General features: G+C 46.4%; 1 protein-coding gene and 1 pseudogene across 3 annotated transcripts in view; both read right to left on the reverse strand.

Moving 5' to 3' along the window:
- Positions 1-25719, reverse strand: part of LOC147607230 (uncharacterized) — an 84828-nt gene that overhangs the window by 38591 nt on the left and 20518 nt on the right. For 2 of the 3 annotated variants that reach the window (XM_086790886.1, XM_086790888.1), the window contains exons 5-6: positions 15870-16774; positions 13947-15731 (exon numbers count right to left, since the gene is read on the reverse strand). In XM_086790886.1, coding sequence (XP_086647012.1) covers positions 13947-15731; positions 15870-16774 — 2690 coding nt within the window. The remainder of the gene's footprint in view (positions 1-13946; positions 15732-15869; positions 16775-25719) is intronic. The other variant, XM_086790887.1, reaches the window with a different exon arrangement.
- Positions 22070-25466, reverse strand: LOC147607231 (uncharacterized; annotated as a pseudogene).

Consider the following 25719-nt stretch of genomic DNA (forward strand, 5'->3'; position numbering starts at 1 on the left):
TTCCAAGAGAGCCTCTCATGCCCTGTTCAATCCTGCACCTCTGCAGTTGTGCGCTTCCTACACCTGCCTGCAGCCCATCGCTTGCTTCCATGAGAGAGAGAGAGAAGCATGAGAAACCTGCTCACCGTCCAGCACAACCTGCAGTCCAGCCCGCCGGTTGTTCCCTGCAGACCTGCGCAGCTTTTCACCAGGAGGAGGGAGAGACCCACACACTGATCAGCCCCTGCCCGACTGCCTTCTCACACGAAAAGTTCAGACAAAAATATCAGTTGAAGTCAAAGTCAATTAAAGTAGAAGGTCAAACTCAATAGCAGTCCAGGGAGAAAGGATGATAGAGTGTTCACAATGTCGTCAAGCTTAGTAGGAGGGAATTTCATGTGCACACCCGAGCCATAAGGAGCATACAAAATGCAATCGGCAGCCATCTAGGAACCTAGGCAGCAGGCAGCTAATGCCTAAGCAATGGCCAATAGCAGTGGGACAGTAAGCGCAGCATTAGATGAAGTCATGAATATGTGTCCAGTCTATAGGCCGACAACAGGGCAGCAGGCTGACCTCTACCTCTCAGCATATATATAAGCATTCGTCATAATTCAGCAACAGGCATCAAGTTCATTCATTCATCTAGCATCTAAGTAGATAGATATCATGTAAAAGGAGCCAAAGGTCACCCCTATGGGGCTGACCAAGGCTCACGCATGTACAAGCATTTAACCCACCTTTTTGTACCATATAAATACAAGAGAAAACCTGACACCAATCTCTCTCTTCTTCTCTTCCGCGCATGCAACAGTGAATGAGTAATTACAATGGTTGGCAAAGATCCAAACCATACCAGAGCCTAAATGATGTGATACTATGCATAAACTAATGCTTACTTTCCTCCTCTGTGCGTTATGGACAACGCTGATATGGAGGTGTACTTTGCTAATCGAAATGTCATGGTTGCACACCCTTGGTCTTGGCTATTCATCCCTTATCTGTAAATGCTCATGAATGACCCTTGACTTGCCTTTATATAGAAATTTTGATAGCAAGTCATATTCAGGTTGGCCAGACCTTTTCATCCCCTAAAAAGTCGTTAAAAAATGTCATAAAATGGGTTCGTATTGTGCCCATATTTGTCCTAACCATTGGTGCGTGTCCTCGCTCGGCACTTCCAGGCACCTATAGGGCTGTCAAAATTTGTCACGTGCACGCACGTGGACATGGCTAAACCTCACATCTAATCCCACATTTGGCAGCAATATTAGAGCATTTATAGATCATATAACAGTCGGCACCATGTGGACATGCCACATCAGCAGTCCACAGACCAACACGTGTGAAAACGCAGCATTTAATGCTGATTTATCTCAGTCGTTGACAAGAAGAACTGGCTGACATCATATATATTGGCCGACTTGCATATGTAGGGCCTATATAAGGCTAAGCATCATTGTACATCAAATTATCTCTCTCCCTTTTGGAGATTGGTCATAAGTAGTCATTAGTCCTCTTTTGCAAGGCATATATCCTTTTTCATGTACATAATACATATACTGAAATTACAGCTTATATCTCTTTTCTCTCTCTAATGCGTTTTTGCATCAGGGTGCTCAAGAGCTGTGATTAAGGTATGAAGACTTCTGCTATGTCACAAAACTGCTCCAAACTTCCCATAATACATCCTCTAACTTTTCCCTTGAGGCAGTTGCAAGGAATAATCGTACCTACGTAGCACCAAATTAAGGTGTGCACATGACATCCCCTCCTACTAAACTTGGAGAACTCAAGAAAACCATGCATCTTCACTCCTTTCCTGACCTGGTCCTTCCATAGGCTCATCTCCCAAGTTTTTGGTAACTCTACTAGTTGTCAATGCTAGAACAAATGGCTCCTTTGCCAATGGATGCTCTTCCGAAAACTCAGAACATAAGAAACTCCTCTATCACCATGGAAACTTCTACAACGCTTGTCTCATCCTCCTAAGTAATGGATTCTCTGAGACATACCTGAACTGCTAATGTTGCCACCACTTCAGAGGATTGTTGCATCTCGACCCACTGGTTCTGGAACTATTGTGGGCCTTGCAGACAGATGATCGCACCTCTTGGACAACCTTAACCTATGAATCTGCAAACACTATCCTTGGTGTGTGTCTATGGTATATCCCTGTCCTTGGTCTTCAACTGTAACACTCTTATCAACTTTAACTGCCAACACTGCTTGCTTGATTATAGTAAAGCTTTTATAGTTCTATAAACATGATTAAGACTTAATTAATGAACATAAGACAAATAGTGCAGGAAAAGACTGAGTGATTGCATTGAGACGGGGGCCTTTCTTAAATAGAGGCCGAAAAGGTACAACTGAAGAGACATCCCTGTGCACGGGTGTGGCTCTTGAATCAATGGTTATGTCCTTAGGACTTAGGGATGTGTCTTTTAATGAATAGACATGTCCTTTGATAGTGACCTATGTGCAAGGATGTGACCCTTCACATGTGTCTTTACAGTTAATGAGAGATTAAGAAGTAATTAGGAAGAGATTAAGAGAGTTGTTCACAATCGTGACATTCCCTCCCACTTAAAATAAGACTCCGACTAAGAAGAGATGGTTGTCTTTGAAAGAATTCCTGAAGAAGTTCTAGATATTCCTGTAAGTCTTCATCACTTTGCCAAGTAGAGTCAGAATCATTAAGATCTCTCCATTTAACCAAAAATTCTGTAGTGAGCTTATGTCGTGTTTCTTTCTGTCTGAAATCAAGAATTGTCTCTAGAATCAAGAGTATGTGTTCATCTTCGATTTCTAGAACATAATTCAAAACATCTAAAACTCGAAAATCACCGTCCACGAACTTCTTGAGCCAAGAAATATGGAAAGTTGGATGAATTCTACCCCAAGAAGATGGTAATTCCAACTTATAACTGAGAGATGAGTTCTTAATAATACGAAAGGGTCCATAATATCTTGGGCTAAGCTTTGGAAAGATTGATTTCACTGTCTTGTATCGATGAGGAGCAATATATAATAATACCAAGTCTCCTTCTTGAAATTCAATGTGATGGCGATGCTTATTAGCTGTGCGCTGATATTGCTCTTGTAACTTGGTTGAACACAATGCTAATCAATACACTTAAATACACTAACATTTGATGGACACTTGCTCAAATACAAGAAGTAAATTGCTGAATTGACAAGAGAATACAATGAGCCGGAACGGCCGACCCCTCCCTCAAATAACGTATATTGATCTTAGGAAAATCAAGTACATAGTGTCATATATAAGCAAATTCCACCAAAGGTAAATATTCTTCCCATGAAGCTAATCGAGACTGAACATAATGACGCAGCATTTCTTCCAGAATCTGATTAACTCGTTCCGTTTGTCCATCTGTCTGTGGATGATAAGCAGAGCTTGCCACCACAATAAAGCAATGTCTTTGAGGAGGGATACCACAAAAATCACCTTTTTGGAATCAGAAAGGGTCATGGTTTCAAAGTATAACTGCAGTTTGTAGAGCCATTGGTCTAAGATGCGCTTATTGCGCTGACCACCATAAAATTCAAGGGGTTTAATTTCCAATTTCTTTGTTCTACTGGCTTGTAAAAAACGATACAAAGTTTTAAGGTCGTTACCTCCTAACTCGGAAGGAATGACGTCTTCGTCTGCTGGTATTGTTGCTCAAACATCTGCTGCTAGTACTGAACTCGTGTAGGAGTGGCGATCCATGTGGAGCTGCTGGATCTGTGAAACAAAGGATGCCATGTACTCCTGGAGTTGCTATTGGAACTGCTGCTAAAGTTGTTGCAAAGCTTGCTGCCATTCTGGAGGAGCCAGTGTGTCAACAGGTTTAGCCACGAGAGAAGATGCTGATGTAGAGGCTACAGGGTGACGAGGCTTTGGGGGTTTTTGCTGCTCATAACACCGTTGGACTCTAGTAAGAACCATCGGCTAGAGGATGCGGCATCTGTAAATCCAGTGAGGAGAGGCTACATGCTGGTGAAGCGGCTATGGACCATCCAGTATAATGAGGGCGATCCTCTAGGACTGGGCTCGCACGAGTCTGCTACTGGAGAAGAAGGTATAGGGGTAGGGGCAGCTGCTAGTGTCAAAGGTGTATAATCTGGTGTAGAAGGGCGCACCGTGAACGAAGATGGATAAATGTTCTCACAATAGGTGCAATATTCATGACAAATGATGCTGCACTCGGAAAGAATAGCACCCAGATAAGGATGACGCTTGAGTATAAAACAGTAATGATCCAGATCCTATGCGGAAGTATGAACACGGATCACCCACACATCGAACTCTCGGAGGTGAGAAGTCAATGTGGCTATCTGAACACGGTAATGAGTGGGCTGTAAATGAAATGAAAATGAAATGATATATTAACGTCTCTAAGAGGCCATAATGGCCTATGAGACCAAAACTAAGAGTACATCTGAAGTTGGTGTCTCATCAAAGAGAATAACTAAATGAGACTAAAAATTACAATAAACTGACTGTCCTACAGTTATAAGAAGAAAAATGTAAAACTCCAAGATAATACTGAGTAGAAAATACTGGAAAAGGATGCCGTGGTCGGGATCCTGGTGGGTGTGGCCGACGAGCACGACATAAGATAACAGCTCTATCAGTGGTCACTCCCTGGGACCGTGGTCGGTGCCCTAATGGCCCAATGGAGGAGGTATCAGGAGGTGTGTGGGCTGGGTTGCTCGTGTTGGTGCTGGTGTGCCGAAGAAATCTGTCAAGGTCCTCTATCTAGGTACATCATGGCTCGGCCTCCTCGGTCTCTCTGTGTCTCCTGAGCTCAAGTAGAAACAATCCCAAGCATCTCTGATCCTCAAACTCCATGACCCTACGTAACAGCCCAAAACCCTCTCGGAAGAGGCAGTGATATCTCCCTCGGATCTCATAATAGACTGTACATCGGCAAATGTAGTGTTCCTCTGTCTCTACCTCCTCGTAGCATAGCTGACAAATGCAGTCATCCAAGATCTCATGCACATATCACCCTGTCTCAATCCGCAGATGGTGTGATGAGGTCCGGATCTGTCCAATGGCACAACGTATCCCATGTGATAGGTGTACATCCATGTACGCCGAGCGGGTGATAAAATCATCTGGTGAGAGGTGTAGAAAATGGCTCTTGTAATGAGCCATTTTCGTGCCTAAGGGCTCAAGGGGGCTAGTCCATGTCCTCTCTGTGTCCACTCTGATGATATCCATCCTGATCACGCAGTTTTGCTCTCAGCGGGTGAGATCCAAAAATGGACAATCCAGACTGTACTGAAAGGGTGGTAGTGCCTCTATCCGCAAACCATGTAGGTCAAACCATGATCTCATCTGAGCGTACCAGCAATGAGTATCTCCATCCTTTGCCAACTGTATGGATGAGGCCAATGCCAATCGGGAGTATTAAAAAAGAGGGAGCTCCCATAGCCGCTGTAAAAAGGTAACTGCCTGGAATAGGGCCTCATTTACTAATGGTGGGGCACCCAGCTCAGCCCGAACAATCTCATGTGGTACTGATGATTTGCTCCGAATCATGCGGGCAATCATCATAATCAGTGGTCTCTCCATTTGCCTCCATCCCTCATCTGTCCCTCTCTGAGATCTGTGATGTATACTGGGCCCCCAAATTGGAGCTCCGTACAGGAGGGTTGGTGTAACAAGAGTATCAAATAGCCACAATTTGGTGTGTGGCTCCTGAAACTGTATGTGTGCACACTGCCTCTCAAGTGCCCCCAAGGCTGCATGCCCTCAAGCTAATCTAGATGCTGCTACCTCCTTCAGGGAGAAACGCGGTCCTGTGAAAGTAACTCCCAAGTAGACATATGACCTGACGTACTCTATCGGCTCCCCTCAGAAAGTGAACTGAGGCTCTGATCTCGTCACCCATGCCTGTGTGGTGTTAAACACCATAACCTTGGTTTTCCCAAGGTTCACTGTCAGATCTCTATCCGCACAGAAAGCCTGTAATGCATCTAGGTGTCTCGGTAATCCCTCCGGAGAGTCTGAGATTAGAACAATATCATCAGCATATAACAAGATGGGTATCAACACCCCTGCCAGGCATGCCCTTGGGCCTCCCAATCTCTCTACATAATCAAAGACCGCATCAATGTATAGTCCAAAGAGGGTGGGCGATAGCGGGCATCCCTGCTTCACCCCTATCGTGCTGGTCACCCTATGAGATAGTTTGCCTGGAGCTCAGACTCTGCGTGTCACAGACTCATACAAAGCATCTATCCCCCACCATATCCTCGGGTACCTCAATGTCATGCAATCTGTGCATAAGCCTGGCACATGGTACGGTATCGAAGGCTTTGCGGAGTCCACAAAGCAGCGGTATATCCTTCTCTTCTGTGCCCTGCCCTCTTCAATAAGTGCCTAAAGTGTCAGTATGTGATCCAAGGTAGTAAATCCTCTCCTGAAGCCAGCATGTCCATGTGCTCGATGACCATGCCTCTCTGCCCATTAGCTTAGCTCCGACTACAATATAGAGCCATATAGATTGGCCAAGTAATGACCAATCATGATCGTCCTGTAGTTGCCTGGTACCATGGGGTCCCCACTCTAAAAGAGTGGTACAATGATAAGATGTCTAGCTTGTCAGAAAACCCTCACAAATGGCACGATTAAACACATGTATGATGAGCGGATCCAAAGTGTCTCATGCATATGAGAGGTGCTCTCCAACTAGCCCATCATGATCCTATGCCTTTCCATTCTGTAAGTTGTCTATCGCATCTAGCACCATCCGCATAGTAAAAAAGGTGCTACTAGCCAGTCTAGCTCCCAATGGAAGGGGGGTGGGGGGCTGTCCTGGTGCATCATATAGCTCTCTAGCATAAGTATGCCATGCCTCATGTGCAGTAATCGGAGTACCAAGCTGTCTCTCCTAAAACATCTTCCATGCCCTCTTGCTATCCTTCCCCAGGAAGAGTTGGTAGATCTCCTCCTCTAGCTTAGCCAGATAGGCTCATTTCTTCCTCCACACAAGGCACCGAAAGATCATCCTGGCCTGTCTATGCGTGTGAGACCCAATGGCAATCTCACGCTGTAGCTGTGCTCGTGTCTCACGACACTCATCATCATACCAACTGTTCTGTGGGGCAGTGCTGCGGGGGTGGGTGGAAGGGATCATAAGGCAGGGAAACGCATATGAGGCGGATGCATGTAGTACACCTGCCAATGCTCTCGTGATCTCGTCCAGAGGGCTATGCGGGTCTAAAGCGAACAAGCCATCAGATACTACATCTCGGTAAACCCCACCTCTCTCACGTGTAAACTGATATCTGGGGTACCTAGGTAGATGAGTGGCTGGCCCATCTCTCGGGGATCTACCTACTAGTGTGAAACTCAGGTATGCATGATCTGCTGCTATGCCAATGGGCCTACTGGAAATCGTGAAGCCCCGCACATCAGGTATCAATGAAGGAGATCCCATCAAGTAGTCCACTATGCTCGCTCCCCCTTTAGAGTTCCAATGCGTGAGAGCATCTGATCCTTGCCATCTCGATAAGCCATTGTATATGAGCAACCCATGTGCACTCCCGAGTGTGAGAATATGCCTGCCATAATCTATAATCTCCCCCTCATCCTGTGCTGATCTCTGCAACCCTACATCCTCTGCCGTGATCTCCCGGTACATAGCCTCTTGAGTATCATACAGCTTTGTCTGCTCTGTGCCTGTATGTGCATTAAAGTCTCCCAATAGTAATATGTCTCCCATGCTGGCAAACCTCATGATATCATCATATAGTGGTATATAGGGCGACTCTCCTGATGGTGGGCTGGGGGAAAGTAGCATACCGCCACATACAGCTTGCGGAGCCCCTCTCTGCATATTGGGACCCACATGTATCTCACATCTGCATCTCTATGTACTACATGTATTTTGTCACGAAGCTCCTCCCTGTAAAGTATTGCCACTCCTCCAGATCCTCTGGTACCTCCCACTGTGCGTGGCTAAGGGCGAAAAACTGATTCCCATCTATAACCCCGTACGTCAGGAAGCCTCTTGTTTGTGCATTGATGGGTCTCCGTACATAGCAATATCACTGTGTCTGAAAGTATCCTCAGAGTATCCTGCATCTCTTCTAAGGGCTCCGTTGCAATTCCACACCGTGAATCGCAAGGTCTCATAGGCCGTGCACCGTCAAGCGGGCCTCCTCTCCGTAATGATGACTCGGCCATCTTTGTATACCGCCCATTTCCCCTCTTTCCTTGCCTCAAGCACACGCGGCATGTGTTCCTTCCAGTGTGCTATCTGTGCCGGTGTAAGGTCCTCATCCAAATAAATCTTTTCCCCCTTAAAGGGCCATCCTTTTGGAGAGGAAGGCCTTCTTCTTCTCCAAGTCACCAAACCTGATGATCAATATCTTCGCCCTGGTTTCATCTCTGCCTACTCGCCATGCTCCGGTAATGGGTACATCAGTGGCTCCAATTTTTGTTGCAAGAGCTTTTGCATCCTCTTGGGGATTTCCCTTATCTTCCCACCCAACTACACGTACATGTAAGGCACGTGCCCGTCTCTTGGCTTCCTCTTCCAATGTAGCATTCATCACCTCTACTTTATTGACTGGTGTATCCTTCTGTTTTTTTACTACTTCAATCCATGGGTTGACTTCCTCAGTTTGTTTCTTTGTGGCACTGGCAATTTCAGCCCATGAATGCATTTCCTTCTCACCTGCAGCCACTTTTGCCTTACATGATTCCAAAGTGTTTTGCATTTCTGTGATGTCTTACATGTCTTCAAAGTGCCTTCGTACGATGCAACTGTTGTGCCAATCTCTCGGAGCATGTCATCCTTCCATTTCTGCATCTCTTTTTTCATTTCCGTGTGCATCAAGGCTTGGGCTAATTCCATCTCAACCCGTACTTGGGCTTGCATTTCTCCCTTCAATTGGACATATATCTCTTCCTTCAGCGTTTCATATATCACTTTCCTTTGGGCATGCATCTGCTCGGTCCATTCCTTTTCACGCTCCTGTCGCATGGTGTTCATCTCTGTCCTTATGTGAAGCTGTATCTCCTCATAAAGGGCCTCATCTCGTCGGGCCATCTTCGTAATCCTTCGTGAGCCAGGGGACATGATTCATTCCCTCAGTCTTCTGCAGTAGGCATTTGGTGCCTTCCTGGGGGTGTGAGAGGTTGTCTCACCATCCTGTTCCCCCTCCAGGGGTTGAGACATGTTTTTCCCTACTAGTTGCTGCCTTGGGGGCCTGAGCAAGGGTGGGTGGGAAAAAGGGAGCGCGACCTTCGCACAAGGTAGCGAGGCAGCCCACAGAGGTGCACACAGAGGCGGACACACTCACTGGAACAAGAGTAGAGACCGGTGGGGAAACACAGGTAGGAGAGAGCAATATGGACTATGAGGGTGTATCTTGTAAATAACTGAATTCATAGGTTTCCTTTGCCATAAGCCGTCGGAGAAGAAGGTAATGTGTGTCCAGGTGATTTGAGAGGTTCTCTTAAACCCGTAAAAAGTGATATTGGCCCCTGATGGGTGGAGAGCCCACAAAAGAATATAAAGTGATGGGTTTCCGATATTCTAATGCTCCACATTATGTGAGATTTTAATTCCGGCAATCCAACAAAAATCTGCAATTGCAAGCGGCTGGTCTAAGCAAAGGTAGTGGACAGCAAGATGCAAACGATGAAGAGGGCTGAGGCGGGCTGAATTCGTGGAGAAGAGAGACGGCTGTTTGCTGGCGCACGTTGAACCATGTGCAGGGTGGCGGCGAGCGCAGGCTGAAAACTGCCCAAGCAGTTAGCGCCATTCTTAAGTAAGGTTGTTTCTTTTTTTTGTGTGTGTTTGTAGATGTGGCAACTAGAACCTTAGGCATAACCTTTTGGAGTGGGTTATTATGTGTGTTTGTTATTTTTAATAAAAAAATCAGCAAGTCGACGTGCGCTTATCAACGGGCAGCCGACTGGAGGAAAATCCACGAAGAAGGGATGCACCCATTCAATGAAGGCGTGTCTATCCATGAAAGGGTGCCGGCTGACAGGTAAGCCCCCGTATTGAGGGGTTACGTGTTGTCTTGCCTCTGTTCAAGAGTTTTCTGCATATGGCTGGCCCGAAATTAATCAGCACAAATTGGGAGTTGGGGGCTGAATTTGATGGGGCATTCTCTCCTGCTCTTCCATTCAACACTTGCTACACCCAATTTTAGAATTTGGAGTGACTGATTTTAGGGTTAGGGTTAGGACTGATTTTAGGGTTAGGGTTAGGGTTTGGGGATGTCACAGGGCGGAAAAAGTTTGCTCTGATACCACTCTAAAGCTTTTATAGCTTTATTAACATGATTAAAACTTAACTAATGAACATAAGACAAATACTGCAAGAAAAGATTGAGTGATTGCATTGAGACGGGGGCCTTTCTTAAATAGAGGCCGAAAAGGTACAACTTAAGAGACACATCCCTGTGAAGAGGTGTGGCTCTTGAATCAATGGTTATGTCCTTAGGACTTAGGGGTGTGCCTTTTAATGAATAGACATGTCCTTTGATAGTGACCCATGTGCAAGGGTGTGACCCTTCACAGGTGTCTTTATAGTTAATGAGGGATTAAGGAGTAATTAGGGAGAGATTAAGAGAGTTAGTCACAATCGTGACAATTATACTTGGCCTCATATAAGCTTCCAACATATTCTCCAATGCCTTCGAGCATTTGCCTTGCTTCTCCAACATCTCGAGACATCCCGCTTTAGGTCTACTTCTCACCTAATTCGGGCTTCGCACTCTTGAACTCGCAAAACACTCTTGAAGTTGTGCCTACCAAACAACCTCTCGTGCTTGACGCTCTTCCTCTCATGCTCGACAGTATTCTTTCCGTGCTTCTCGAGCTTGACGGCAATGTTCCTTCCGATCTCACTTGAACCATTCAATGATAAAGTTTGCCATGGACGACACTTGCCTACCAGACCTAGACTCTAATTACATGCAAACTATTGCTATATGCAAGATCTATGCAAAGAAGGCTCACACACATGCACAAAACTAATATGCAAAAAAACAAACCCTGATTTGGTTGCAAATGCAAACATGCAAACCCTACTTTGTTCCATACACTTCCTACAAACCCCTAATCTGCTATGCAAGCTAAAGCTAGGGCTCAAAAAATTGATGCAAGGGCTGAACTAATGCAAAACTAGGAAACCCTAATTTTTGTATGTAAACCCTAATTCAGCATGCACAACTATACCTAGGACTACCCTTGGCTCCAATACCAATGTAACATGCTAACTTATGTGTGAGCTAATTGATGAAGATTAATGCTAATCACATGCACAATGATGACACACACAAGTAGAAGGAGAATGGAGAGAATCTTTACCTAATCTACTTCTACTATATCATACTGAATGAATGAGTAATTACAATGATTGGCAAAAGATCCAAATTTGATTTGAGCCCTGAATGATGTGCATGAACTGATGCTATGCATAAACTAATGCTTACTTTTCTCCTCTGTCCGTTAATGGAAAATACTAACATATGGAGGTGTACTTTGCTGATCCAAAAGTCGCAGCTGCACTTGGCCTCAGCTCTCTTGCCCTTGGTCTTGGCTTGTGACATGTGGCGACTGATCGATGTTAAGCAACCTTGGATTAGTGCTACACTTTACTTAAGAAATGATTAACTAAGATCGACACAAGAGAGATGAGTGTCCATGCAATGCTATGCAGCTATATTAGATGATGAATGCGGTTACAATGAGATCCAAATGGATCTATGCTGTCCTGGATGATGTCTACCCCTGGAAGAGAGGGAAACATGCTGAAGAATGAGGAATGAAGATTGATCCCTGCTCCAATGCTGAGGTAAACCCTTATGCTGCTGGTTGTCCCTCTCTGTAGGAGTATGAGAGATGTCTTTATGCTGAAATCTGAGGATGAATGCTGAAGATGATGGATGCGTGGCTGAACTGCTGCTCCCAAGGCTTCCTGGAGGAGAAATGATGGAGAACACTTTGCTGAAAATGGACTTAAAGTGCTGAATGGAGAGGCACTTGTTTATATATGAGTGAGGGCTGCTGGTCGGCCAGCCTACCTGCTGTCGGCCAGATGCAAATGCCCACGACTGGCATAAATGCCTTTATCTGCATGTCGACTGCCCCAGAAATGTGCCTAAAAATTGCATAAAATAAACCATGTGATGCAGATGATGTGTACACTGTTGTAGGTGCCATTCCAGCCCCATACAATGATGTACAAGCTGAAATAAATGCTTTTAATGCCTGTAAAATGCCTGATAAATCATACATAAATATCTGATAAATATTTGATGATGATTCTGATGCTAGAAATGATGCCATGTCACTGTACACCTGAAGGGTGTGCACGTGACATGGCTCTGCATCCAGGTTTCTGAATGCTCATGAATGAGTTTTGACATGCCTTTATATAGGGATTTTGATAGCAAGTTTTATTCAAGTCAGCAAGCCCATTTTGACCAATAAAAAGTCATCAAAACTGTCATAAAATGTGTTCATATGGTGCCCAATATCAAGTACAATGAATGGGCTAAATCTTCCCTAACCGTATAGACTGATCTGAAATTAGCACTTCCCACAGAGAATCACCCTTCTTCCTTTACTTGATGATGACCTACGTTTTCTCTCCTCTCACACGGAGGGTTGAAAAACATTTATGCATGCAGAACCTCCAGGTGCTTGCATTTTCCTTGACTTGATGATGACCTGTGTATTCCTCTCACAGAGGGTTGAAAAACGTTGATGCCTATGTTGGATTTGTGTTAGGGACCAGCAGTACACAGCACACACAAACACACACATACAAAGTGAAGCAGTCGTGAGGAAGAGATGACACACACCTCAATTGAATTTCCTTGAAGTGAGTGTCATTCGACCTCCCCATGCCTAGCACCTATTTCAACAGGTGTAGACATGGGCTCACAATCCTCAAGATTAAACCTTTTAAGCAATCTCTATATATACTTTGACTGCATCATGACTATCCCATCATCACGCTCTAAGAACTCAATGCCCAAATGAAAATGCAACGGGCCCAAATCTCACATCTCAAAAGAAGCTTGTAATTCAGTCTTAAAGACTGACATCTTCTCAACATCGGGGCCTATGAGTAGCATGTCATCAACATATAAAACAATGACCAACGAATCCTCTTTTGTATTCCTGACGTAGAGGGTGCTCTCTGTTGGACTGTTAGAAAACCCATGAGAGATCAAGTTTGCATGCATCTTCGCGTACGATGCACGGGCAGCCTGCTTAAGTCCATAGAAAGCCTTTACATAAGCTGCACGCTTTGTGTTCCTGACCCTTCAGAACAAAACCAGGAGGCTGAGAAACATATACTTCCTCGTGCAAATCACCCTTCAAGAAGGCTGTTTAATATCCAATTGATGCGATATGCTGCCATAGCAATGATGCACTTGTTGGTGGTCATACGAGACGTGGGTGCAAAGGTTTCATTGTAATATATGCCTTTCTGTTGTGCATAGCCCTTTGGTACAAGTCTAGCTTTGTAGCGATCAATGCTACGATCAGAATTTCTCTTGATCTTATAGACCCACTTCGTACCAATAGCTTTCTTGCTGAAAGGCAAGTCAGCTAAATCCCATGTGCCATTCTTCAAAATGGAATCATATTCTTGCTGCATGGCGTGCATCCAATTCTGATCCTCTTGTGCTTCATCAAAAGAGACTGGCTCTTCTTCATCATAAGAGCATGATCCACATAATACCCATGGTCGGTTGGTGAGCATGCCAGCCCCAATTATGATGGTCTGTTTGTGTGCAGAAGTTGGCTTGGATTAAGGGTCTGTTTCACTATGGGAACCAATTCGTTTCTTACTCAGAACGTTAACAGCATTTGCTAAAAAACCCATCTCAAGATATTATAGAATGTGATTGAGATAATTTTCTGCTGAAAAGCAGTTTCATATGTATCTAAAACAAAAACCACTTACCAGCATGGCAGACAATCAACATGTACGAGCCCCCCAGCAGTTTAAGTCGATGGCGAGCCTCTAATGCATGTTCAAGGCATAGAAAACGGGGCCTCTGTACAGTTTCTGAAGACAAAGACTCGCAGAGGTTTTGAGGCTTTTCATTTGGTAGATTTGCTCCACTGCTTGCAGGTGTCTCCAAGGTATCTGCATTTGGCGCTCTCAAATCACCAGCTTCACCTTTCAGTCTATCGTCTTGCTCCAGAATCAGCTTGCCTTTTTCTATGTCCAGAGAAGACTTCTCTTCTAACATAGATGCCTTGCAGGAATCTCTTCCCTCATCTTCAATCTGGCTCACAGTTATACTAAGATTAGCTGTGTTTGATACATTGCTTGTCTCCACAGTGCAAGCCTGCTGATCATCATTGGCATGTTGTATGTTTGCTGGAAGAGTAGACTTCTCTTCTGCAATAGATGCCTTGCAGGGAGTTTTAAAATCTATTCCGTCGCCTTCAATCTGACTCTCAGTTATACTGAGATAACGTGTGCTTGATGCATTGCCTGTCCCAGCTGTGCAAGCCTGATAATCACAATTAACAGCCTCTGCATTCATTGTGCAAGCAATAGATTGATACTTGATTCCTTGATTTTCTAGCTGTTTGCTTTCTTCAAGAAAATTACTGCCATCTGACTCACCATCAGTACCTGTAAGTATATGTAGCTTGCCATCATGCGGCATATCAACACATAATATCAAACTTCGGCCTGATTGTTCACTAACAGGATTTGAGGGAAGAACCTCACTGCATTGACCATCACAGCTCTCTTCACGAGTGGTGGGCTTCTGAAGAACATCGGTTCCCAGTTGTACACTTGTTTCTGACACCACAGACAACGGTATATCTGCTGTTGAAAAAGATGACAAACGGTGGCAAAGCTGGCATCCAATTTGTGAAGGCACTGTTTGTTCCTCTTCCTTGCATCTTGGCAAATCATTACCTGGATCCAAATCAGTGAAAATAAGGTTGCTGCCTTCCATTCTTGACTCTCGCAATCTATTCTGTGGCATATGATGAGCAGAAAGACAAGCCTCAACTTCAGGTATGTACTCTCTGGTCACATACGTACCATCCTCTAGTTGTAGCAACACCTCTTTGCATACGAATTTCTCCAGTTCATTCAATGGCATTGTGACACTTGAATCATCCCTATCAAGCTTGGGATTGCTATCAAGAAATGAGCCACATTCAACATCGTTTATTGCACAGTGCCAGGGGGCATCCACAGTACAGCCAACCTCATCATCAGACACCAAAGAAGAATGGGGATGGAAACGAATACCTCTCAGTTCAGTCTCTTCAGTTGTTCTCTCTTCATATTCATCCTCTGAGTCAGAGCCATCTTGATATGTGGCTGCCAAAAGCTCTAAAACAGACATTGAACCTTTCACAACAGTGACACGTGTTGTCGTCCCAATTTGGTCTATGATGGGAGAGTTATCTGCAGCATATTCACAGCCCTGAAGCATGGAACCTAGTGATTGAGCAGGTGCATTCACTAACTGAGCCGGCACAGGGTGGTCTTCAGAGATATTTCCAATTATATGGGAGTGTGTTGAGCCAACACTTCTGACAGATTCACACAGCAGAATTTTATCTGCTGACTTTGGTAGCAACATTGATTCAGGATTCCACATTTCATCTTTACTTGCATTTCTAAAAATTGCATATTCACCTGGTTCTTCCTTTTTACAATCAGTTAAGCTGTCTGAAAACTCCAGAGCCTCTGCAGTATCCTTTTGAAGTGCTGCAGGAATAAATCAGAAAAAGGAATACAAAAACAGACTCAGTAATGCTTACAAGTAACAGAAAGTCGTGTACTACATGATATCAAGCATAGGGATTCTTACAGAAAACATGGAACAAAGTAGAGCTATAAACGCACCTGAAGCACATTCTTTGGAACCATCAACAAAATGCTCCATACCACTTGCATTTCCTGTTTTATCACACAATAAATTGGCAATCACATTCTCACAAAAGGAAGAGTTCTCCTGGCTTTGCTTGGAGTTTTCTAATCTTTGCTCAGCTCCTAGTACTTCCAGTGTGTCCCTGGAAGTCTCACAAACATGGGACTTCTCAGATACTTGCATCTCATTTACCTCTCCATCCTGACATGAAACATTCTTTTGATCTAGCTTCCTAGGTGAAAGAAAGGGAAATGGAAGGCAAGCAGCTTTTGACAGAGGATTGGATTCAGAATCGGCTGCATCATTCCTTGCAAAAGTAGATGGCAGGTAAGCATCACTACCGTTGTTCATGTGTTCCATGGGATATGAGCCCATAACAATAATGGAGGCAGGTTGAACTAGAGCCATGCTTGGGAAGCACAAAAGGCCACATGCAGCACATGGAAGAGTGCCCCAATGTAAAGGAAAATTGCTGATCGAGGACACATCCTGTGCTTTAGTGGGGTTCTCAGTCCCTTGGAAGAAAAAATCCTGTTTCTTTATTGCGATTCCATGCTCTTGAGATGCAGTTTCTGGGACCGGTGTTTCACAAGCTACTTCCTCTGCAATCGTGTTGGTTATGAAGCTTGAAGCCTTTGAATCATTATCTACTGCTGAAAAACACCAAAGTTTGATTTGTTCCGAAGGTGCAGGAGATATATCTGCATCATCTCTGAGCAATATGCAGCTTGAAACTCCAGTGTCCAGTAGAAGTCCAAGCAGCCGATTGTTATGAGCAACATCATTCATAAAAATAGTCTTCACCGTCTGCTCCCCTGAAGATCGCATTTTATCCTTCAACCGTGAGCTCCGGGGTTCAAACGGCAAAGCCAATGGAATTCTGAAAAGCATAGCACATACAGATTACAGTGCGAAGTGTGAAGGGTGAAAATACAGAAACAATATAAAAGCCAAAATGGATGATCATCAAGACACCACAGCGTTTAAGAGCAGAGGATTCCTTGTGATGCAAATATAGCTTTTGAATCCATCCACTTGCGTTCAAAACTTGGAAAATGCAATGAATTGTTTGCCAGCTATAGGAGACTTAAAATTTGGCTTGACGACACAGCACAGTTAATAAGCAAGATATCCAAATGCATTTCACTACTTAAATACCAATTTCAGACCGTCAAGGAAAACACCTCTCACAATGAGAAGCACAACTAGCCTCCTGGCACTTGCATACACAAAAGGATCCTTGCAGGCATACCCAATGGCATGAGTAGCAGGTGATATATGATTAGCTTTGGCTGTCCTCATATTATGCATAATTTTCTACTTTCCATATGGGGATGAAATGGTATGTCAACAATGACCGTTGCATAGGGTACATTCCTCCATGCTGCATGTTTCTCGCCATGGTCATGTACATGCACCTACTACTGCCCCATTGGATAAAGATAGATGAGGTGGGTCACCATGCTAAGAGCTTAAAGAATTCAGGGCACGTGATAAATCTGCAAAGTTTGAAACTTATCATGGTGATTATGATGCGAGTAAAGCAATGGCCTTCATAGCCCAAATGATATTGCCTTTAGTGATGAGTTCTCCGAGAAGTCGAAAATTTGCCCTATGAGCAAGTTTCTAAGCTACCCATTGGTGGATCACTGAAAGCTTTCAAGCAGCCTATCAGAGTAGAGCCTTATTGGGGAAGCTTATTGTTCGGGGGCTGCTTCCAGGCGCTGAGCCTTGGAAAGAGCTTCTCTTGCAGCGGCTCCAGGCTTGGGCTCCCCCAGCAGGGGGCACTTGGGCACCAGAGGTTCGCTGGATCTTCATAGAGATGAGGAGGACAGGCCTCAGTAGAGGATGGGAGGACAGATTTGCTTTGAGCATCCTGAGAGCTTGGGAGCTGCTGAGACCGGGGCTCTCTCAGCGACCTCCTTCTTGTGTTGAGGAGCGGGCCAGACAACCGCTCATCTGGAGCCCAACGGTTCGCACAGAGCAGGGTCATATGCTAGGTTCTCGGCCTCGTCTAGCCTGGGGACCTTTAGCGGCAGGCCCAGCACGTAGTTTTGGAGACTGGCAGGCCTTCTGCAGTCTCCCAGAGGAGATCCAGGTGGAGAGGCTGAGTCACTTCAGAGGGGGGTTGATTATGAGGGATGATATTCCAGAGGCACTCACAGAGGAGTGGTTCACGCCTTTCGAGCTAGTGGCCCCACGGTGGATGGGAGCCTTTACACAGTTGGAGATCCTGATTGCTGTCAGAGCTTGCACTAAGGATGGCAGATGCCTCTACTATGAGATTCAGGATGAGGGCAGACTTCAGAGAGTGGAGGTGGAGTCGCCTTTGGTTGCAGAGTGCACCTTTCAGAGGATACGAGTAGTGGCATATTTTGACGGCGAGGAGGATGGTCTCTCCAGCTGCAGCGGGGCATTGGCGGCTACAGGGACTCTCACAGGAGTTCCTGGAGGATTTTTGGGCTCGGCTCTGGGCTAGTCGACAGGCCCGCAGGATCTCGACTTTCCAGTGGCTGGTCGCCCACAGGGGCTCAGCAGTTGGCACCTGGCTTGTTTACAGCGGTCTTCCGGCGGCTTGCGTCCGATGCAGCCACCCTATGGAGACACAGAGACATTGCCTTTGGGATTGCCCTCAGGCGCAACAGATTTGGCTGCGGATGCTGCGTATTCTGGCCCCCCTCTCTCCAGAGGGTATGTTATCGTGGGGTGCCGCTGCTTGGTCGACTTCGTCAGGGCCAGCTATGGGCTATGAGATGGAGCAGGACAGTCAGGCCATCAGATTCATTAGGGGCCAGCCTCGCCTGGTTCCGGCACCGGATTTCTCGTCCGCCCCGCCAGCTCGACACAGGAGAGGGATTTACGATGGGAGCTCCTCAGTAGCCTCACCATCTGGTTCACCTGGAGGGCCCGGTGTTTCACGGCCTTTGAGGGGAGAATGGAGCCACCAACAGAGACTGTACGGGGGATTTGGCAAGAGTTGATCCACACCCTGCGAGGACAGTATGACTGCATCCGGGGCGACTTGGATGAGGCGATCTTGCGGCGTCAAGCCTTTCACACCACCTGGCGCAGCGGCCCCTTCTATACCTTACACACGGGATCCCCCCGTTGGCATTACAGGCCACCTGTTTGGCTTTTCCTCCCCCCCTATCGTATGATTTAGCTCCTCAGTCCTTTGTACTGATGCTTGTATTTTGCAGCACCTAGGGAGAGTCTCCCGGGCTGCCTTGCTGTATTCATTGCTCTTTTTCTCTTATGAGCAGGAGAGATCTTTTGTAGCCCTACCGGCGTTTTTATATAACTAATGAAAGGATCTTTTCTCCAAAAAAAAAAAAACATGACGGTACGATAATTCCCAGGAAGTATGGGATCCCCTGACTTGAAGATAGGCACAATCGTGGACATATTCCAAGTCTCAGGAAAACCCTCACACATGGCTCGGTTAAACATCATAGCAATAAGCTCTACAAGCATATCTCTGGCATGAATAAAGTGCTCTGCTACCAAACCATCATGATCATATGCTCTCCCAGTCCTCATCCTGTCAATAGCTTTCCTTACCATCTCAGCACTAAAGAAAGCACATGTCTCTGGGCATGGCTCCGATGGGTCTGGCAGGGGCGGCTGTCCTGGTGCTGTGTACAGGGATGTTGCATACTCACCCCAAATCTCTGTGGAGGTAATGGCTGGTGATGGTGAATGCTCATGGAATAGTCTCCATGCCTTGCCTGAGTCCTGACTCATAAATAACTGACACAAATCCCTCTCTAACCGCGGAAGATAAGCCCTCTTCTTCCGTTGTCGCACTAGGCGCCGGAAGGTAATCCGTGACTGTCTATGACTGTCTATGAGTGGTAACACCCATGAGCACCTCTCTGTAATCTGATCCTCATCTCTCTGCACTCCTCATCATACCAACTGTTCTGGGGCATGTTCCCAGATCGTCTCCGTGTAGGCTGACTATGGGGATATGCCTCTGATGCTGCAGCATGAAGCATCTCTATCAATATCTGAGTGAGCTCATCTAATGGCCGTCCCGGCTCCTCGGCACATAAGCGTCTGTATATCTCATCTGTGCACACGCTATCAATCTCCCTCGTAAAGGTATAACGAGTGTGTGTGGAGACCTGTCCCAATGGAGCGGTGCTGAACTGAAATGTGAGAGTGAAGGACAAGATAGCATGATCCGCTGCTACTCCAACCGGCCTAGTGCCTACCATAAAATCCTGAAAAGAGGGAATGAGATTGGGCTCAGCCATAACATAGTCCACTGTACTAGCACCATGCCGATGTGAAAGCTAGTGAAACCGCCCGCTGTAGGGAATCTCTGTAGGCCATTTAGGATGGCCAATCCATGTGCAGTCCCCATGTCTATCAAATACCGCCCATACACTGTATGTTCCTCATCTTGTGAGAGTCTAGATAGGCCCATATCCCTAATATCAAGCTCCCTCAACATCTCCTCTGAGGTATCATAGAATACTGTCTGGTTATGGGCGGTCCTGGCATTGAAGTCCCCCAGGAGAATGATGTCACCATCCCTGGAGAACTCCCAAATGTCATCATCCAAAATAGAAAAGGGAGACTGCCCACTAGGTGATGCATACACTGATGTACTAGGAGCAAAATAGCATATAGCAATGTAGAGATATCTGCCCGTCTCTGCCCTCAGTCTAACCCACATGTACCTAGCCTACTCATCTCTGCGCGGACTATATGTATCAGTGGCTGCAGCTCCTCTCTAAACAATACTGCCACTCCTCCTGAGCCCCGTCCTCTATGCTTTGAACGAGTCTCCTGTCTACAAGCTGTCTCCCATCGGTATCCACTAACATGTGGCATGGACTGTCCAAGAGCCTGATGCGTCTCACAGTAGAAGATGATGTCCCTCCCAGTGAAACTATCCTCAAAAGCCCCTACATCAAGGCATAGAGATCCATTACAATTCCAAGTAGCAACTTTGAGTGTAGTCCCATAGATCTCGCGCCGTCATGAAGAGCGCCTCTCCATAATCACCACTCTACCATCTCTATAGAAGGCCACTTTCCCTTTCTCTCGAGCATAACTTCTTTCATGTGGGCAAGTTGCGAGAGTGTGAGGTCATCTCCAAAAGAAATATTCCCATCTTCTTGAGTGTAGGACGTCTCTTCAAGAAGTCCTTCTTCGCTTCCATGGAGGGGAAACGAATGATAAGTGCTCTCTCCTTAGAAGATTTGCCACTACCTTCTCTCTTCTTTCCCACTCTCCATGCCTTTGTGTGCGTGGCTTCAATGCCCATCATAGAGAAGAGCTCCTTGGTTTCCCCTTCCGCATCATCACGGTCTTTTAGACCGGACACTCGTACATGTAAGGCCCGGGTCTTCCTCCTTTGCTCCTCTTCAAGGGTCATGTTGATGATGGTGGGAGTGGGGATGAGTGGCGATTCTTTACCTTTCCCTTTCTTGGCGACCTCGATCCATTTCTCCGCCTCGTCCATCTTCTTTTGTGTCTCTGTGATCACCTCCACCCATGAAGATGTCTTCTCTTTATGTTGCTCCTCCTCCTCTTGAATGATCCTCATTTGTTCCTTGATGGTATTCAGCTCTTCAATAAAGGAGGGCTGAAATTTTCCATCCTCAAGCTTGCCTTGTGAAGTGGCTTCCAACTCCTTTTTGAGGGCTGAGATTTCAGCCGCTTGACTTTTAGCATGCAATTTGGCCTCCACTAGTTTCTCCTTCAAGGCTGAAATCTCTTGCCTCGATGTTCTCTCTTCGAGCTCTTGGATTTTTTCAAATCCCTTCTCGAGTTTGGAGAGGCGGTTTATGATTGCGGTAACGGAAGAGTCGACCATCTTCTTGTTTTCTTTGATAATTGTGCTGAGCTTGTCCTCCACCTTCACGAGCTCCTCTTTAACTCCGGTCTTGGCCATGACTCTCTGCAGTACTTCCCACAGCCAATGGACTGGAAATTAATCCATGACACCTGCGCGCAGCGCGAAACAGCAGCAGCAGCTGGGGGGGGGGGGGGGGGGGTTCAAGCCATGTAGAGAAAAGAGAAGAGATTCGGCAGAGAGAGAGTTATGTTGCTGCCTTGGGGGCCCAAACAACTATGAGAAAAAGTAAGATACTAGGAGCTCCTAATGGATAACATCTGGGAAGGAAAACGCCAGCAACAAAGGTAAGCATGAAATACATCACTATCCAAAGATGTCTCTCATCAATCGTCGATGCCGGATATCCTCAATGTCCTCCATGGTGAGTACTCTGACTCGACGTCTCCCATGCCGTGCTAGTATGGTCCTGATCCTCTGTTGTAGTCTCCGCCGGTGTCGGGATGGGCCTCTCATCTTGGGGCGCCTGGATCGCCCCAGCTCTATAGCCCGAACAGAGGGAGAGAGGCGGGAGAGAAAGAAAGAAAGAAAGAAAGATTTTATTAACTTCTTCCAAAAGACCGAACTCGGCCTATGAGTCGGTGTACCTGTATGGGGTATCCTCTGTCATCCCAACAAAATGAAAAAGTACTGAACTAAAAAAGCTGAATCTGGGTGTGCAATAAGTACAATGAGTGGTGAAGGGGATGGAGCTCTACTACTAGGAGAATGCAAAGCTATATGCATGGAGAGGGGGAGCGGGGGGGCGGCGAGCAAGGGTGAACAACGAAGAGAGAGAGAGAGAAAGAAAGAAGGAAGGAAAGAAAACTATATTAACGTCCTTTAGAGGGCACATCTGACCTATAGGACTAATCAGATACATCCATGTGATTACATTCCACTTCGGGGGCAACAAAATGAAATGAAATGTTATATTAACGTCTTCAAAAGGCCGAAGTGAACTATGAGACCAAAGTTACAACCATGTGACATCTGATACACTATCTGGAAAAGAAAAGAAAGGACTGAAGGTAAGTAAGTATCTAGCCCTACAATACATCAGTAGTAGGGAGCATCCGGAAGCAACAACTAGGGAGAGTGGGAAGCTAATGCTACTAGTCAAAATGGGGTGCATGAGTACATGGATACATCAATACATGAATATGGGGGAGGACAAAAGTGACAGTGAGTACAACAGTATATGGCTGGAGTCGTAATCATCATAGGAGCTCTAGCATGGGTCTCTGCCGGATGGCCTGGATATCTGCCATAGTGAGATGCCTAGTCGGACGAGCCCCATGCCTCGCAACGATGCTCTGAATCCTCCGGTGTAGGCACCGTCTCCGATGTGAGGATCCGCGAACCCTCGGGCGTCTAGATCTGCCCAACTGGATAGCTCTCTCAACTAGAGTCCCACGGGGTGCCCGCTGCTGGGCTGTCGGCTGTGTGTCCTCCCCGGTAGTCCCTCTAAAGAAGGCAGTAATCTGTCTCTGTGTGGACTCCCTGCCAGTCGGGCGTCTGCTCCTCATAATGGACTCTCTGAGCCTACGTATCTCCAGGAGATAAAAACCCAAGCATCGCTGATCACAATAGTCCATGACTCTAGCCAGTGGTCCAAATCCCTCTCTGAAAAGGCAATGGTAGCGCCCTCGAATCTCATAATATGCTGTGCAGCGACAGATATAGTGCTCCTCCATCTCTGGCTCTATGCAACAAATCTGGCATATCCTGTCCCCTGGAGGTATGCCTCTAAATCTGCCTATCTCTATCTCTAACTGATGTGAAGAGGTGCGGATCTGCCCAATGGCGCACCTCAATCCATGAGACAACTGGGTATCCATGTAGCTTGTTCTAAGTATAAAGCCATCCTCGGTGGTGCGGAGAAGATGGTCTCGATAGAAAGCCATCTTCGTCCCTAACTCCTGTGAGGGCTCTAGCCATGTCCTCCTAGTGTCAAACTGAATGAGGTCTTGTCTAATGACTCTACTAATCTCAAAATGTGTCAAGGTGAGAGAGGGTGCCTCTAGAGAGTACTGGAAGGGTGGAAGTCTGTCTAAGCTGAACCCGTGGAGCTCAAACCAGGATGCTATCTGCGCATACCAACATGAAGTGTCTCCCTCCATGGCTAGATGATGAGAGGACTCTAAAGCAAGTCATGCATACCGGTGTCGGGGAAGCTCCCAAGTGCTATGAATGAAGGGCACTGATCCGGCAAGAGCCTCGACTACGATCGGTGGTGCTCCCATCTCGGCTCGGATAATCTCATGGGGTACCGAGGCCTTAGCCCGAATCATCCTGGAGATCATGGACACTAGTGGTCTCTCCATCGATCTCCATCCATCGTATGTGCGTCCTGATCGACTGTGACGATCTAGGCTAGGCCCCCAGATCTGTACTCCATATAGCATAGCCGATGTGACCAGCGTGTCAAAAAGCCACAGCTTAGTGCGTGGCTCCTGAAACTGTACCTGTGAGCACATCCTCTCTGGACCTCCTAGTGCTGCATATCCTCTAGTCAATCTGGCCTCTGCTGCCCCCCTCATGGAAAATGTGGGCCCAGTGAACACCACTCCAAGATATGTGTATGAGTCAACATACTCCACTATCTTCTGCCCATATGTGAAAATAGGCGCTGATCTCCAGACCCACTGAGCTGTAGTGTTAAACACCATAACCTTGGTCTTACCGAGGTTAACTGAGAGCCCAGTATCCAAGTGCCTCTGCATACCCTCTGGTGAGTCTGCTTCTATAAGCACAATATCATGAGCATATAAGAGCAGAGGTATCCAAGTGCCAGCCAACTAGGCTCCTCTGTCCCCTCGTGTCCCAATACAATCAGAGATCTCATCAATGTATAGTCCAAATAGAGTCGGAGAGAGCGGGCAGCCCTGTTTCACCCCTATAGTGGAGTGTACTGGCTGGGAGAGACCCTCTGGAGTCCGCACCTGCCCAACTACTATCTCATAAACTGCCATAATACCCCAAATGAGCTCACATGGAACCCCCAAGTCTTGCAGCCTGCGCATCAGTCTAGCTCTGGGCACTGTGTCTAAGGCCTTGCGGAAATCCACAAAGCCACAGTAGATCCTCCTCCCATGTGCTCTGCCCTCCTCAATGATAGCCCTGAGGGTAAAGATATGATCCGAAGTAGAGAATCTCCTCCTGAAACCGGCCTGTCCCTGAGCTCGGACCCCTTGTCTCTCTGCCCATCTGCTCAACTCATGCTCAAGAGTAGAGGCATATAGCTTGGCCAGCAAGTGACCAATCATAATGGTGCGGTAGTTAGTTGGCAGGCTCGGATCTCTAGACTTGAGTACCGGCACAATCGTGGAAGTACTCCAAGTCCCAAGAAACCCCTCACACATGGCTCTATTAAACATGAGAGCTAGCGAGTCTGCAATCATATCTCTAGCATGTATGAAATGCTCGGCTACAATGCCCTCATAATCCTGTGCCCTCCCTGTATGCAATCTGTTGATGGTCCTCCTCACCATCTCTGCTGTGAAGAAGGTAGAAGTGGGTGGACAAGGCTCTGGAGGGTTCGGTAGTGGTGGCTGCTCTGGTACTGTGTAGAGGGAGGCTGCATACTCGCCCCATGTATCTAGAGAGGTAATGGCCGGAGGCGGGGGGTGCACTCTAAGCAATCTCCAGGCCTCCCCAAAATCCTGACTCAAAAACAACTGATAGATGTCTCTCTCCAGCCGAGCTAAGAATGCTCTCTTCTTCCGCCGAATGAGGGATCGGAAGAAGCTGTAGATCTCTGCAGTGTATACTCCATCAGTCTCTCTACAGAAGGTATATCTCGGGTGATAGGAGGACTGCCCAACCTGGCAGGTACTGTAGTGGACATCCACCGTAAAGGAGAGAAGTGCATGATCCACCGTAACTCCGATGGGCCTGGGGCCAATCGCAAAATCCTGGATACTCGGGATGAAGGTTGACGAGGCTAAAACATAATCCACTGTGCTGGCCCCATG

The sequence above is a fragment of the Cibotium barometz genome, chromosome 55 (assembly GCF_041138505.1).
Source record: "Cibotium barometz isolate CiBa-2024 chromosome 55, ASM4113850v1, whole genome shotgun sequence".
Lineage (NCBI taxonomy): Eukaryota > Viridiplantae > Streptophyta > Polypodiopsida > Cyatheales > Cibotiaceae > Cibotium > Cibotium barometz.